The 14274-nt window shown below is 38.3% G+C and overlaps 1 protein-coding gene across 2 annotated transcripts in view; it reads left to right on the top strand.

Moving 5' to 3' along the window:
• The window catches only part of LOC129033762 (contactin-4), a 988873-nt gene that overhangs the window by 470600 nt on the left and 503999 nt on the right, over window positions 1-14274 (top strand). For both annotated transcript variants that reach the window (XM_054482749.2, XM_063661823.1), the window contains exon 3: window positions 10946-11088. In XM_054482749.2, the coding sequence (XP_054338724.1) occupies window positions 11034-11088 (55 nt within the window). In that variant the 5' untranslated portion in view covers window positions 10946-11033. The remainder of the gene's footprint in view (window positions 1-10945; window positions 11089-14274) is intronic.

Raw genomic sequence — 14274 nt, 5'->3', positions numbered from 1 at the left:
CTTTAAGAGAATGACTTCTGACTTCCTTCTAAGTAAAACGACACTTATATTAAGATTATGTTCCTTTTGCATTATGGTGGTAACCATTTTACTTGCATTATCTCATATACTTCTCTACAAACTTCTGAAGTAGGCTCAGTATCTCCGTTTTATGGATATAAAATTGGAGGATCAGAAATAACTTGCCTAAAACAATACAAGTCCAAGACTTGAACTGAAGTCTATCTACAAATACCATTTATGTTCTTGACTGATACTATTGCATTTGTCCACTGTTGCAGCCCTCTTAGAGTATTATATTATTTTCCCCTAGTAGAGTAAAATAATCTGCATGAGGGAAGACTCTGTCTTATTCATTGCTATATCATACTGCATATCAGTTACTAGATGTTCAGTCACTAATTTGTAAGTAAAGGCTAGAGTGCCGTAGTAGATTTTATTTAGCCCCCTACTTTGGTATAGCCTATTATAACTTGGGTTTTTATGTTCGAAATCTTATTTCTGCTTCTGATTAAGCAGATATAGACTCCCTTTTAGGCTACCAGTTATCTGATTTTCTGATTTGGCTGTCCAAGCAATCAGCAAGCTGTGCATAATGATGAATATACTAGTAAGCTTACTGCCCCACTAAGTGTATCCAAGTAAAAGCCCTGAAAGTCACACGGTTCTTGCCACTTTTAATCTGACACCTAATATATTAGGTATTAGAGTGTTTTGTGCTTACCTTTAGCTCTTCTTTAGTTTAGGTGATTAAAAAATGCCTGTTGCTGTCTGTATGTGCAGCATGCTTCATTAACGGTGATTTATTTGGGAGGTTAGCAGAATTGGCACTCTGCAGCACACCAGCGAGCAGAAGGAAAACAAACGTGAGATGATTGCTAAGAAATCCTTCTTTCCTGCTCTGGTGATAGAAGCTTTAAGAGTTTGCAAAGTTTACTTCCCAGTACCCAGAAAGCATGGGAAAGAGTGGGGTTTCTGGGGATTGTAATTTCCCCCAAGTCCCTTGCATCCACTCTCCTCCAGTGCTCAGTGGGGAATCCAAGGGGTCATGGATTTCCCCCTTTGGCACAGTGTGCTCCCTGTATTTGTGGTCTCCCAGAACCAGATCCTTCCACTGCTTGCCCCTCTTGTTTCTTCCAGCAAGTTTGCCCACTCAAAGCCATACTCAACTTTTTCTAGCAGAATCCAATTATATGGATTTTCTCTCATATTCCTTTCAACAACGCTGTATTTTCACTGTCACCTTACGAAAGAGGAAAGTGAGGCTAACAGAGGTTAAATGACTTGCCCAAGAACAACAGCTAAATGGTAGAGCTGGGATTTAAACTTGGCTTGTGTGATTCTAAAGCCAATGATCTCATTGCCATAGGGAAGCAAAGGAATTTTTATTTTACTTGCAACCTGTATTGATTTTGTCATGTGTACTTGAAATGCCATGTGGAGAGGATTCTGGGGCTACCCTTGGGCTAAGCAGCAAAGAGTGCCATAATCAATTAGCATTGCTTTCCATAGGAGAGGGAAGGAGGAGTGGAGATGTCATGTATTTTCCTGTCTTGAACTATGATCTACTTTTGTTCTTGATTTTATTGTAATAAGAGTGTAATAACATGGGAATGACATTCTAAAAGAAGGATGAAGTATCTGAGGGGCAATCTAAATGCAAGATGAAAATACCACATATTTTGTATATAAACTACAATTGCCTGCTGTTCTAATAATAAGGCTACATATACGTATTTGGGAGAAACTCAACAGAGTGTTTAAATATTCATAATCTTAAGTCAAACTTCATAATCTCAACTTTTATTTTAAATTCAGAGGGTACTTTTTTGGGTTTGTTACATAGGTATATTGTGTGATGCTGAAATTAGGGGTACAAATGACCCTATCACCCAAGTAGTCAGCATAGTACCCAATAAGCAGTTTTCAGCCCTTCATCCCCTCCTTCTCTCCTTGTTCTACTAGTCTCCAGTGTCTATTGTTCCCATCTTTATGTCCCTGAATATGCAATATTTAGCTCCCACTTGTAAGTGAGATCATGCAGTATTTGTTTCCTGTTCCTGCATTAATTTGTTTAGTATAATGGCCTCCAGCTGCATCCATCTTGCTGCAAAGAACATAATTTCTTTCATTTTTATTGTTGCATAGTATTCCATGGTGCGTATGCACCAAATTTTCTTTAATCCACCATCGATGGGCACGTAGGTTGATTCTATGACCATGAATAGTGCTGTGACAAACACACAAGTGCATGTGTCTTTTTTGGTAGAATTATTTCTTTTCTTTTTTTTCCTTTTCTTGTTTTTGAGACAGGGTCTTGCACTGTCACCCATGCTGGAGTGCAGTGGCACGATCTTGGCTCACTGCAGACTCCAAATACTGAGCTCAAATAATCCTCCCACCTCAGCCTCGCAAGTAACTGGGACTAAAGGCAGGAGCCACCGTGGCTGGCTAACTTTAAAAATTTTTTTTGTAGAGATGGTATCCCCGTGTGTTGCCCTGGCTGGTCTTGAAGTCCTGGACTGAAACAGTCCTCCTGCCTCAGCTTCCCAAAGTGCTGGGATTATAGGTGTGAGCCACTGTGCCCAGCCCGATATATTTTTCTCTGGGTATATACCCAGTAATGGAATTTCTGGGTCAAATGGTAGTTCTGTTTTAAATTCTTTAAGAAATCTCCAAACTGCTTTCCACAGTGGCTGAACTAATTTACTTTCCCACCAAAAGTTTATGAGCATTCTAAGGGTTCATTCTGGGAGTGATAGAAATATTCTACATCATGATGGTGACGGTGGTTGTATGACTGCATAAGTTTTTTAAATCTCATCAAACTATACATAAAAAGAATGCATGTCAGTGCATAAAATATACAATAAACTTAGGGAAAATCAGAGGAAGTTCTATCTATTACTTATTAATTTCAACTTAGTTAACCCATAAAATTAAAATAATATTGTTGTTTACCTTCAAGGTTGTTTTAAAGATTATATGAGTTAACAAATAATACAGAAACTACTATGTCGTAAGGGCTCTGTAAATGGTATCTATTATTTATCATTTCGCCAGTTGTTTTGTACTATATTCTACCATTATGTTATCTCCAACATTGTTTACCAGTTTAATCACATACGCTTTTATGTTGCTGATTTACTACATTGTACTGTATACTCTCACAAATACATAAGCTTCATATGTATGGATAATTGTGAAAAAATCATAGCTTTGAATACATGGCTCTTCTGTTTTTAACTAAACAATGTTAGAAGACTAGAACCATTCATGTCTGTTTTTCAACTGAATTGTTCAAGTGTTAAATATCTATATGTCCAAATAAATAATACTTATTAAAAATGATGGACTATAAGGCGTGTTTGAAAATATTGAAAGCATTAGCTATGATAGAATGTTTAGGATGAATTTGTGGTATATACTTAGAAACCTCTTATTAAAGAGGAAATAACAGTAACTCAGAAAAAACAAGTACTATGAAAAAAAAGAAATAAAAGCAGTATACTCCCAAGCTTAGCTAACAAATTACCAAATTATGTGCATAACTAAGTTTAGACAACAGTGAAGCAAGGTATGTTTGTATTTGTGTATGCCTGTCTGTCATTGGGAATGATTAAGAGAGTTGAATATCATCGTTCATAAAAGAACTTAATACATACGACAAAAAAAAATCAAGAAATAGTAGTATAAGCGTGTTATTTTTTCAAATTATCATTGTTGAACTACTTAACAGAAAAGCAGTTTGTTGCCCTTGGACAATATTTCCCTCTGGGGACTAACAGCTAGTATTTAAGCTATGTTCAAGCATTCCCTTAATAAAAGTAAAAGTTAAATAAAACTTTAAAAAATTACAATAAGTGATTACTTAGTGAAGGCTGTGGATAGTGAATATGGACTTGTGGCTTGGAGTTAAATTTTCAGTAACAGTTTAATACATAGAATTTAAAAGCAATGTATCTAAAACAATTTTAATGGATGGGAAGATGATATAATCCGAAAAATTGTTACAAAGCCTCAAATGGCTCTGGGGATGACAAAGACATAGTCTTTACTTAATTTAACTAATTAAATATTTTTGGCATATATAACCTCTTGTTATAGAATAACGTAATTCAAAGTTTTAAGAATCCTTAAAAACAATCTGGCCCAGTCCCATCTTCTATTCATGAGGAAACTTGTCCAGCAAGCAAATAACAGCACTGAGCCTGGAACCCAGTTATTCTGAATCTTATCCCAGTGATCTTTTGAAATATGACTGTGATTATTGAGGTTACTTCCATTTTTTGAACAGGGTCTTCTCAGTAGCAAAATATAAAGGTCCAACATCAAAGGTAGAATAAGATTTTCTATAAGGGGAAAGTATATTTTGAGAAATCCGTAGTGGGCATATACTTTAAGAAATTTCAATGAAAGACTTTTCCAAATTAATCTGTATAACTGTGGACTCTCAGGCTATGGAAGACATCCTTCAGTAAGGAAATGATGATACATTAACTACCTGGCTTTTATTTCAGAGGATTTCTGCCTAATGTAATCATTATATTTATGGTTAGAATCTTCACAAGTGGAAAGTCTTTTAAAATGGGGAGCAACTGTGTACCTTAGCTGACCCTCCATCATTCCTCAAGGTCCTCTTTAATGTGGCATTATGATATTATGATGGAAATGGTGTCTAAATCAACCACTGGGTAGGTGAGTATGGTCTAAATAAGGGAATCCATCCTATACATGTCTGCCTCTTGTTTAATAGATGTAGCTTCCCGAATATATCATCCAGGTCCCTTATATCTTCCCCTCTTTTGCACTGTTCTATTCATATTTTCAGATGCTTGGGACAAATAATCTAATGATAAAAACCAATTAACACATATTTTCTCATCATTCCTAGCAGACTACTTACTGCAATCTCCAGTCAAGTTTGAAAGACATCACCTATAGGAATGAAAATCTGTTTTTACTAGTAGATAGAGTATAAAGCTGGTAAAAGGAGAAAATCCAGCAAGTTAATTTGATTGACTGATGTGATAGGAATTTTCATTATCCAAGAAGAACCTATAGGCTAGCTACCATAATCACAGGACGTATAGATGATCTGTACTACTCATTTGACATATAAACTATCTTGTATGGTCAATAATCTTTTCTATCCAATTGAGCTATAGTGTCCTTGTGGGCGGAGACCTTGACCCAAAACTCTTTGTATTTTGCATTTTACCAATTGAATCATGGACACTCAACAAATATCTATTGACTGATTGAACATTAAGATTTTACTGCATGCCATTTTCCTTTAAAATTATTGGCATATTGCTTTCTGAGGAAGCCTATTTTATCTCTTGCTTTCATTTCTGTTTCCCGCTTCCTCGCCATTGTGATTGACTGCACCCCTTATTAGCTAATTGTAGAGTTAGGAAACTCTGAACTCTACAGATGGGAACTGTGGATGATCCTTTTTAAAAATCTCTGCCTTAAGAATGGTAGCACTCTAACTAATAATTAGCAAGAAAGCAAATGTTTATGTTGTTCTTACACTTAGGAGGAAAGAAACTTATTCACAGTTATGCTATTACAAAAGACTTCTGAATTAACACTAGTGAAACATAGCCTTCCGACAAAGTCTCAGCTCTGAAACCTGTGCTATCTTTTACATTATGAGTATTACAGATTCTGCACCTTGACTTACTGGCACCTGGCTTCACTTCTGCAGAAGTTAGAGAGAAAAGAGTCACCATCAGGGTGTTATGTCACAATTTAAAAGACACAATACTTTTAGAAGAGTTCATTACCTTTAGAAATGAGTTCAGTATTTGAAGTATGAAGACATAGATTTAAATACTGGCTCTATTGATTTCTAGATATTTAACCTTGGACAAGTTTCATAGCCTCTCATATTCTAATTTCCAAGGCTCTAATTTTATAGAGGATAATGATGCCTGACTCCCAGCCATGTTATAAGGATTAAATGAGAAGTGAATGTAAGATCACATGGCAGGTCCACAAGAGATGTTAGCTACCTTTATTCTTTTATTTACATATCAGCTGTTGATTGGCTGCCTGCTCTGGTGGTTCACTATTCTATGTGCCTCTAAAATGTCAATCAAGAATACAAAGATTCCTGCCTTCGTAAAGTTAAAAATCTGTTTGGTGGAGGCCAAGAGGTAGAATTTGAATTCAAGTTTAAACAACTATGACAGTTAATGCTCACATACAAAACAAGCCAGTTGACCTTCACAGCACACTTGTGAGAAAGACAGGGCTTCTGGCATGATCCCTAACCTACAAACAAGCAAACATGTTTACAGAGATTACGTGTCTTTCCCAAAGTTAGGTAATTTTTAGTAAATCCAGGAAGAACTCAGTGTGCACGAATCCGTGTTTTCCCACTCTGTCTTGCTGCCATGAGGCCTTAAAAAATATATTCTGTTGGAAGTATTCTTAGTAATTAGAGATGTAGTCGACTTGCTAACCAGAGGAGAAAAGCAAAAAGGTAAAATAGATATTATGTCCTTCGGGGGACTGCATTTTAAGCAGATCTTCATACAGGAAAATAAAATCTTTTTAGGTCTTTCCCTTCTTGAAAGTCATTCTCACCCTCCTCGTAGCCTTCAGAATCAAGTCCAGAATCTTCTTTTTTTTTTTTTTAAGACGGAGTCTTGCTCATTGCCCAAGCTGGAGTACAGTGGCGCGTGATCTCGGCTCACTGCAACCTCCGCCTCCTGGGTTCAAGCCATTCTCCTGCCTCAGCCTTCCTAGTAGCTGGGACTACAGGCGTGTGCCACCACACCCAACTAATTTTTCTATTTTTAGTAGAGATGGGGTTTTGCTGTGTTAGCCAGGATGGTCTTGATCTCATGACTTCGTGATCCACCCACCTTGGCCTCCCAAAGTGCTGGGATTACAGGCATGAGCCACCGTGCCTGGCCTCAAGTCCATAATCTTTAATATACGTTCAAAGATGATTGGAGACCAGGCTCGTGATTTACCTTCCAGCCTCTTTCCCCCTCAGCCTGTAACTCCCAAACTCAGGCTGCGCTGTGCTGTCTTTAACAAAGATAGCTATGACGTTTCAACCTTGTGTCAGTACCTAAGCTCAGTGCTTTCCATGCATTCTCACTAATCCTTACCATAAGTTTGGCAGATATGTATCTTGCTGCTATTTTATAGATGGACCACACAGCTGGAGAATGGGAAGTCTAGGAATAGAGCACAAGTTAGATTCTGCAGACTACGCTTTTCATTTTCTTGCACTGCTATAACTTAAAGGTTCTCACAGCTTCTTGTCAGTTTGTTTTCCTTGTCACTTGGCTCAGAATGGCCTTCCTCCCTCTTATTTATCCTTTAAGAATCAGTTCAAAACGGTAGCCCCTTTGAGGAGCTTTCTTGAAACTCCTGCCCTACCCTACCTCCCAGCTCAGTTCAATGACAATCTTTTGCTTCCTTAACATCTTGTTCTTAATAAACTTACTACACACATTGCACCGAATTATAATCACTGGTTTATTAGCACCTCTTGCTAAGTAAACTGTGAGCTCCTTGAGGGCAAGACCCACACCTCCCTAACCTCTGCAAACCCAACACCTAGCACTGTCCCTGCCACATGGTAAACACAATTACTTTTTTTTTTGAGCTGAATTAGTACTGTTTGGATACCAGCAACATTTTAATTCAGCAGAGTGTCCAAAACAAATAAATACATGACCAGGCCCTGCATGTAGATTCTTGGAAACGAGGACTCTTAAGGGAAAACTGATTCATGCTTTTGTTTTCAGCACTTTGTACTGAGGTCTTCAGTGTGACTGTTAGTATGAGAATTGTTTGAAGGGTTGAGGGAAGTTTTGTTCTGTGCAACAATGTGAAAAAAAAAAACCACCCTGTACTTCTTAGTTATTCATCTCCTCCTGGCTCAATGAGAGAAAGTAACCGAGGCCTGTTTTATTGTGTGGCTTCCTTCTTAGGATTTACGAGTCTCATTCTTGGTCAGGATCTCAAAATGAGTGCTGAGTACACTACCTTTGCTATAGTCACCATTGGATAAGCCAGAGAGAGCTCACAGCTGCAGGGGAGATCTATTGCCACCATAACTCTTGGCTCATCCTGCAGCTTTCTTTCTGACTCTGACAGAAAAATTGAAATTATGAAACTTTGTATCCTGCACCAGAGTCCCACATGAGATTCATGAATCTTCAGCTCCCTTCAGAAAACCTGATGCTTTGGTTACCACTGCCCACTGACAAATTACTGTCCACGACCCCACTATTTCTGATTAGCGAAGGTGAACCTTACCTACCTGAATGTAAATAAATGCCAACAGGATTCTTGAAATTCTTCATCCTTAAAAATCTACAGCCCTTAATAGAACATGCACTGTAAATACTATCATATCATGAACTAAATCTTTATCATGTAATTGGATACATTTTCTAAGCTAATTTTAATTGCATCAAGAAACTGCTTAACATTGTAGATCAATCCCGAGGTCCGAGATGACATTTCTCTCACAAAATTAATTATTAATACCCCGATCATTTGCTTAAGACATTAATAGTTTTCATTGATCAGCACATCCTGTTTATCTAAAATGGCCTAATCACCACGCATGTCAGAAGAGTATCTGAACATATCCAATTAGAGATACTGCCGGCTTTCTGCCACATCAGCAGATCCGAAGTTAAGAGTCCCTTTTGTCTTCACAATATATTAAGTCCAGCTTTATCAGAAACTAAGCTATTTAAGGGCAGAAAAGAAAGGCAAGTTCTCTAATGATGGTTGTTCATTTTCTATTAGCTCCCTGGTAAACATACAGGCTTTGCAGTGATCACATGGTTTAAATTAACGCTAAGAGCCCATTATTAAGTAGCTTGTGTCGACCCATGTTTTCATATAAGCCTGTGTTTGCTCACAGTGTTTTTCTTATAAGTGGGAGTAAGATGAGAAACTCCAGGTTATTTTCAGCTTAAAAATATTGGGGCTCCCACTGTGTGTACATGTATCAAAACATCACATTGTATACCATAAATATATAGAATTATTATTTGTCAATTTAAAAATAATATAAATATATTTTTTACATGAAAGCTAAAATAACAAATTGAGACCACAGTAATATCTGGCAATGTAGGGTGCTGTAGAGTTTTCAAAGAAGTTTCATTTACTTAACCAGATGGTTTCCCTTGAAACAGGATTCAGAGAGAGGCTAGGCGAGGTGGTCTACCTAGGACCCCATAACAAGTTCCTGCCAGAGTTGTAAATAGAATGAGGTCTCCCGGTTCCGTAGATTTATGGTTTATTTGATTAACTGATGAATAGGTAGCACCCTGCTCATCTTTCAGACCCCAAGGGAAGCTCACCTCCTTTATGAAGATTGCCAAACAAAAAGTTTCCTCCTTCCTTGATAACGGGATATCATATTGCAATTATATGAAATTCTCAGTAACAGCCCCTACTGGATAAAGAGACTCTAGAGGATAGAGATTGTATCTTGTTCCTCTTGATGGGCCCGGTGCTTCACCTTGCATCTGGCAAGCAGAAGATGCTTCATATATACATTCACATATGGCGGGCTGGCAGGATGGGTGGGAGAAGGGATGAGTGGATGAGAGGAACCACAGTTGAGAGTTCTGTTTTACTAACTTCAGGTTGCAATCCTTCAGCACCAGAGGGAAATTTGGCTTTACTTGAGTCGTACAGTGTTTAATTTTTTTTTTTTTTTTTTCTGAGACAGGGTCTCCCTCTGTTGCCCAGGCTGGAATGCAGTGGAGTGATTATGGCTCACTGCAGCCTCGAACTCCTGGGTTGAAGCAATCCTCCTGTCTTAGCCTCCTGAGTAGCAGGGACTATAGGCGTGCACCACCATGCCAGGCTGATTTTTAAAAATTTTCTGTAAAGGTGGGGGGGTCTCGCTATGTTGCCCAGGCTGGTCTTGAACTCCTGGCCTCAAGAGATCCTCCCATCTTGGCCTTCCAAAGTTCTGGGATTACAGGTGTGAACTACTGCACCTGGCCTTAAAAAGTATTTTGAACTAATTTTCAATACTTAAAACTTAGGAGATTTTCAAAATACAGTTATATTTTCAACTTTTCTTTGAAAAGTTGTAGATGCCCCTGCAACCCTGGATCTGTGTTCCACATTACCCATCTGCTTGAGCTGAGGGGCACCTGTTCCCTTAAGCAAGGACATGCCTCCATTCCCCAGAATAACAGTGTCTGCCCACAGCTTCAGTCAGGTACTTACTTTGTAGCTTTTGGTAAAGGTAATGAGTAGCCTCTCTTTACTGCAAAATTCTCCTAATTCAGTATTCTTGGCTAACAGAAGTATTAGTGTTCCTAATCATATTCTGGATATATCCAAATGAACCTAGTAGGCAGCTACTGATAGCTGGTTGGATTTCTCTCATTGGGCACTGGAGCTGCATATTTCTGCGGCATGTTAGAAGTGAAACATGGGGCAAAGGGGAAGAAATGTTTGAATTAATGGGGTAGTCACAATTTTCCCACATGATATAACTCCATTGGAAAAATTGGGAATTTCTACCTGAGGTCCACCAGTGTTAAGCCTATCTTGTTCTGTGGCAGTTCTGTATTTGCTTTTTTTTAACTAATTGAAAAATAAATAAGAACAGGGTCTGGACAAAGAGGGACCTTGCAAAGCATAGTGCATTCCCCTGCCTTCAGGTTGGTTCATGCCTAATCAGAAACTGTTCTTGTCTTCACTCAGAAGCCACAGAGACACCTCAGCTCCAATCCCTGCCCAATTATTATTTGCAAGAAAAAAATAGGAGGCTTATTAGCTTTATATTCATAATTTAACATGTCCCTTTCTTCCCCTCCAATGGTACTTTCCCACAAGTGAGTTTTGTTGATATTCGAGTAAAGACAAACTTGCAGAGACCACAAGGAGAAATATTCCCAAATCTCATTGTAATGTCTCTTCTTTCCCACAGATTAAAGGTTATACAAAACTTAGAAGAAGCAGCGATTCTATTCACTTGTTATTGGACTTGAAACTCCCTTTGACCTTGGAAACTGAAGATGAGGTTGCCATGGGAACTGCTGGTACTGCAATCATTCATGTTGTGCCTTGCAGGTAGAGTGTCATTTTAAAACTTTTTGATTTAGAAATGCCATTGTATTTCACACTAATTCAAAAGTGGGCCTTTTGAATTAGACGGCAATGAAAAAAATCGCAAGAGTATGTGCTACTATGACTAGCATTTGCTGACACTGTTGAATATACCTTCCTGATGGTCTTTTAGTGACTCTTTTCATGGTGTTGTATCCAGAGATAGACACCGATGTTTCACCTGTCTATCTGGTCCTTTTAGAGTCGTTTGAGCCATTATTTAGTTTGAAAGTTGTTATTTTTGCTCATCCCAGTGCCCAATTGTGCAGAGATATTGGGCAGTAAAACTGATAATATAGTCTGGAGTGTTGCCTACTTTCATTTCAGTGGATGGACATTTATCTGGATAGCTCTTTCAGTGTCTTTGTTGATATCACTCCGTCTTCTGATACTGACTCTCTTTTTCATTTCAATGTACTACAGTTTAGTAGGAACTAGAAAGCAAAACACAGGAGGTTTTTACCGTATACTCATGGTCAACTACTAGAAAAGGGATTTGAAATGTTCAAACATGGCTGGGCGCGGTGGCTCACGCTGTTAATCCCAGCACTTTGGGAGGCTGAGGTGGGTGGATTACCCGAGATCAGGAGTTCAGACCAGCCTGAGCAACAGTTCAAGACCAGCCTGAGTAACATGGCGAAAACTCATCTCTACTAAAAATACAAAATTAGCCGGTGCAGTGGTGCATGCCTGTAATCCCAGCTACTTGGGGAGCTGAGGCAGGAGAATTGCTTGAACCCAGAAGGCGAAGGTTGCAGTGAGCCGAGATTGCGCCATTGCACGCCAGCCTGGGCAACAGAGTGAGGCTCGGTCTCAAAAAAATAAAAAAAGAAAAGAAAAGAAAACTTCACTCATAGTCTCTATTGCTTTCTCCATTTTCTGGAAGATATGAGTCTAGCAGTTGACATACATAATTCAAGTGCTGATGCATCAGAAGTCCAGCATGCACCAGGAATTGGTTTGCAGCTTGGGCTGCTGTGTATCATTCCAGGCCCCTTTGAAATGAGTCTAGTTGACTTGTTCTGTTATTCAGAGTGTCAAGTCCAAGAGGGACACCTGAATATATTTGCATTTTTACAACATGAAGCAAAAATGACTTTTGGCTCACCATTACTTTGATGTGTGCATTCACTCAAATAATGTTACTGAGTACCATGTAACAAGCCAGCCCTGTACTGGGATAATCCTGATCAAAACAGACATGCTACTGCTCTCTTAGAGCTCTATTAACTGAGTCCTGTAACTTCTGACAACTTGTTATAGTAGATTATTTGCAATTGCTATAAAATCAAAAATAATAATGGTAGTACTAACATGTATAGATCACTTATTCTATGCTAGGCACTATGCTAAGCACTTGGTATCCTTTATCTAATTTCTTTCTTCCATGACCCTTAAGAAGTAAGCATTTATTATTTATTTTACTGTATTAACTATGAATATTAATATTATTACTGAAGCATCAATAAGTTAAGAAACTCACCCAAATTCACAAAGCCAGTAAGTGGTCGACCTAAGATTTAAACTTAAGCTGACTATAGTCTTGCCTGTTCATAGTGTATGGTCTTTTAGTTGTCTTGTGGATTTGGCAAGTTTATGGTTGCAAATTTAGTTTTGAGATTTTTGTTTTCATTCTTCCTATGTTTTTCTAAATGTAAACCCTGATTTACTTATACATCTTTTATAGTCTACCTTCATGTTTCAAACTTCTTGCCTTAGTTGAGTTCACAACGTCTTCCCCGCTGCATGATTGTGAACATCTTGGCATCCCTCTTAGTGATATTGTTTATTTCCCCCATCTGGTCAGAACCTTCATCTTCCTCCCAGCAGTATGCCCAGGCTCTAATACCTCAGTTGTTTTTCTCTGGGACCTTGACCCTCCTAAGGGATTCGACTGACACTTTAGAGTTTTAACTTCTCATAATGACTCTGGTATAAACGTACTCTTTAAGCCATAGAGCGGTGAATTGATTTCTCATATTTGGCTACAGCAAAATGTTTATTTAACCCAATGTGCTAAGTAAATATCAAGATATGAAAGGGTTGAAAATCAAGGAAGCCACTACTCTCTTCAGTAGTGTTTTGAAAAACTTGGGGGAATTCTCATCTAAGGTGTGTGTGTAACTGTATCTATTTTATTCACTTAGCTTTTTATAGAGAATCAGTGTATTGATTATTTTTGTGAGACTTTTTTGTGACCTGTTTTACATGGCATTAATATTCCCTTACCATATGCCTTCTTCAGTGTAGGTAAAGTCAAGCTTTAATTAATGTTTTTGTTTTCTTGCCATTTGTCTTGATTTCATTAATTTACATAGCACTCCACTCTCTGAATTTTGATCTTTTAAACTGCTTTAGGCCAGGCATAGTGGCCCATGCCTGTAACCCCAGCAGTTTGGGAGGCAGAGGCGGGCAGATAACCTGAGGTCAGGAGTTGAAGACCAGCCTGACCAACATGAAGAAACCTCGTCTCTACTAAAAATATAAAATTAGCCGGGCATGGTGGTGCATGCCTGTAATCCCAGCTACTTGGGAGGCTAAGGCGGGAGAATTGCCTGAACCTGGGAGGCGGAGGTCGCAGTGAGCCGAGATCACGCCACTGCATTCCAGCCTGGGCAACAAGAGTGAAACTCCGTCTCATCAAAAATGAAAAACAAAAACAAAAACAAAACAAAACAAAAAACTGCTCATTCTTTTCCTTTTGTGTATCATCCATAACTTTTCTATACATCTTTAGTCTGAGGTTTCTTGGTGAGTTTTTGGCAAAGAATATATTTACACCTGTTATGTTTACCATAATTAGTGAATCTCACATATGCCTTTTCCTGATCTTTTTTCCCCCAAGTAAGACAGGATCCAAATATACAAGCAGGCTAATCCTGCAAGGGATGCATCTGATAAGATCTGTTAATTATTTGAGGGCATTTATTAGTACTTTATGGTACAATGGGAATGTTCTTTTTTGCCAAATGACTCAGTGTCTGGCAATAATTTTCAAATAAAACAAAACTATTGATGCCAATAATCTAAAAATTCAGTCACTATGAAAATTGGCTTCATTATTCTTCTTCTTCACCAATTTAAACTCAAGATCATAAAACCCTACTACCTAAAAAAGCAAGGAAGCTAACAAATGAGTAAAACGTTCTT

The sequence above is a fragment of the Pongo pygmaeus genome, chromosome 2 (assembly GCF_028885625.2).
Source record: "Pongo pygmaeus isolate AG05252 chromosome 2, NHGRI_mPonPyg2-v2.0_pri, whole genome shotgun sequence".
Taxonomy (NCBI): domain Eukaryota; kingdom Metazoa; phylum Chordata; class Mammalia; order Primates; family Hominidae; genus Pongo; species Pongo pygmaeus.
Note: the sequence above shows the minus strand (reverse complement) of the source record. Positions and strands in the feature narration are given on the sequence as shown.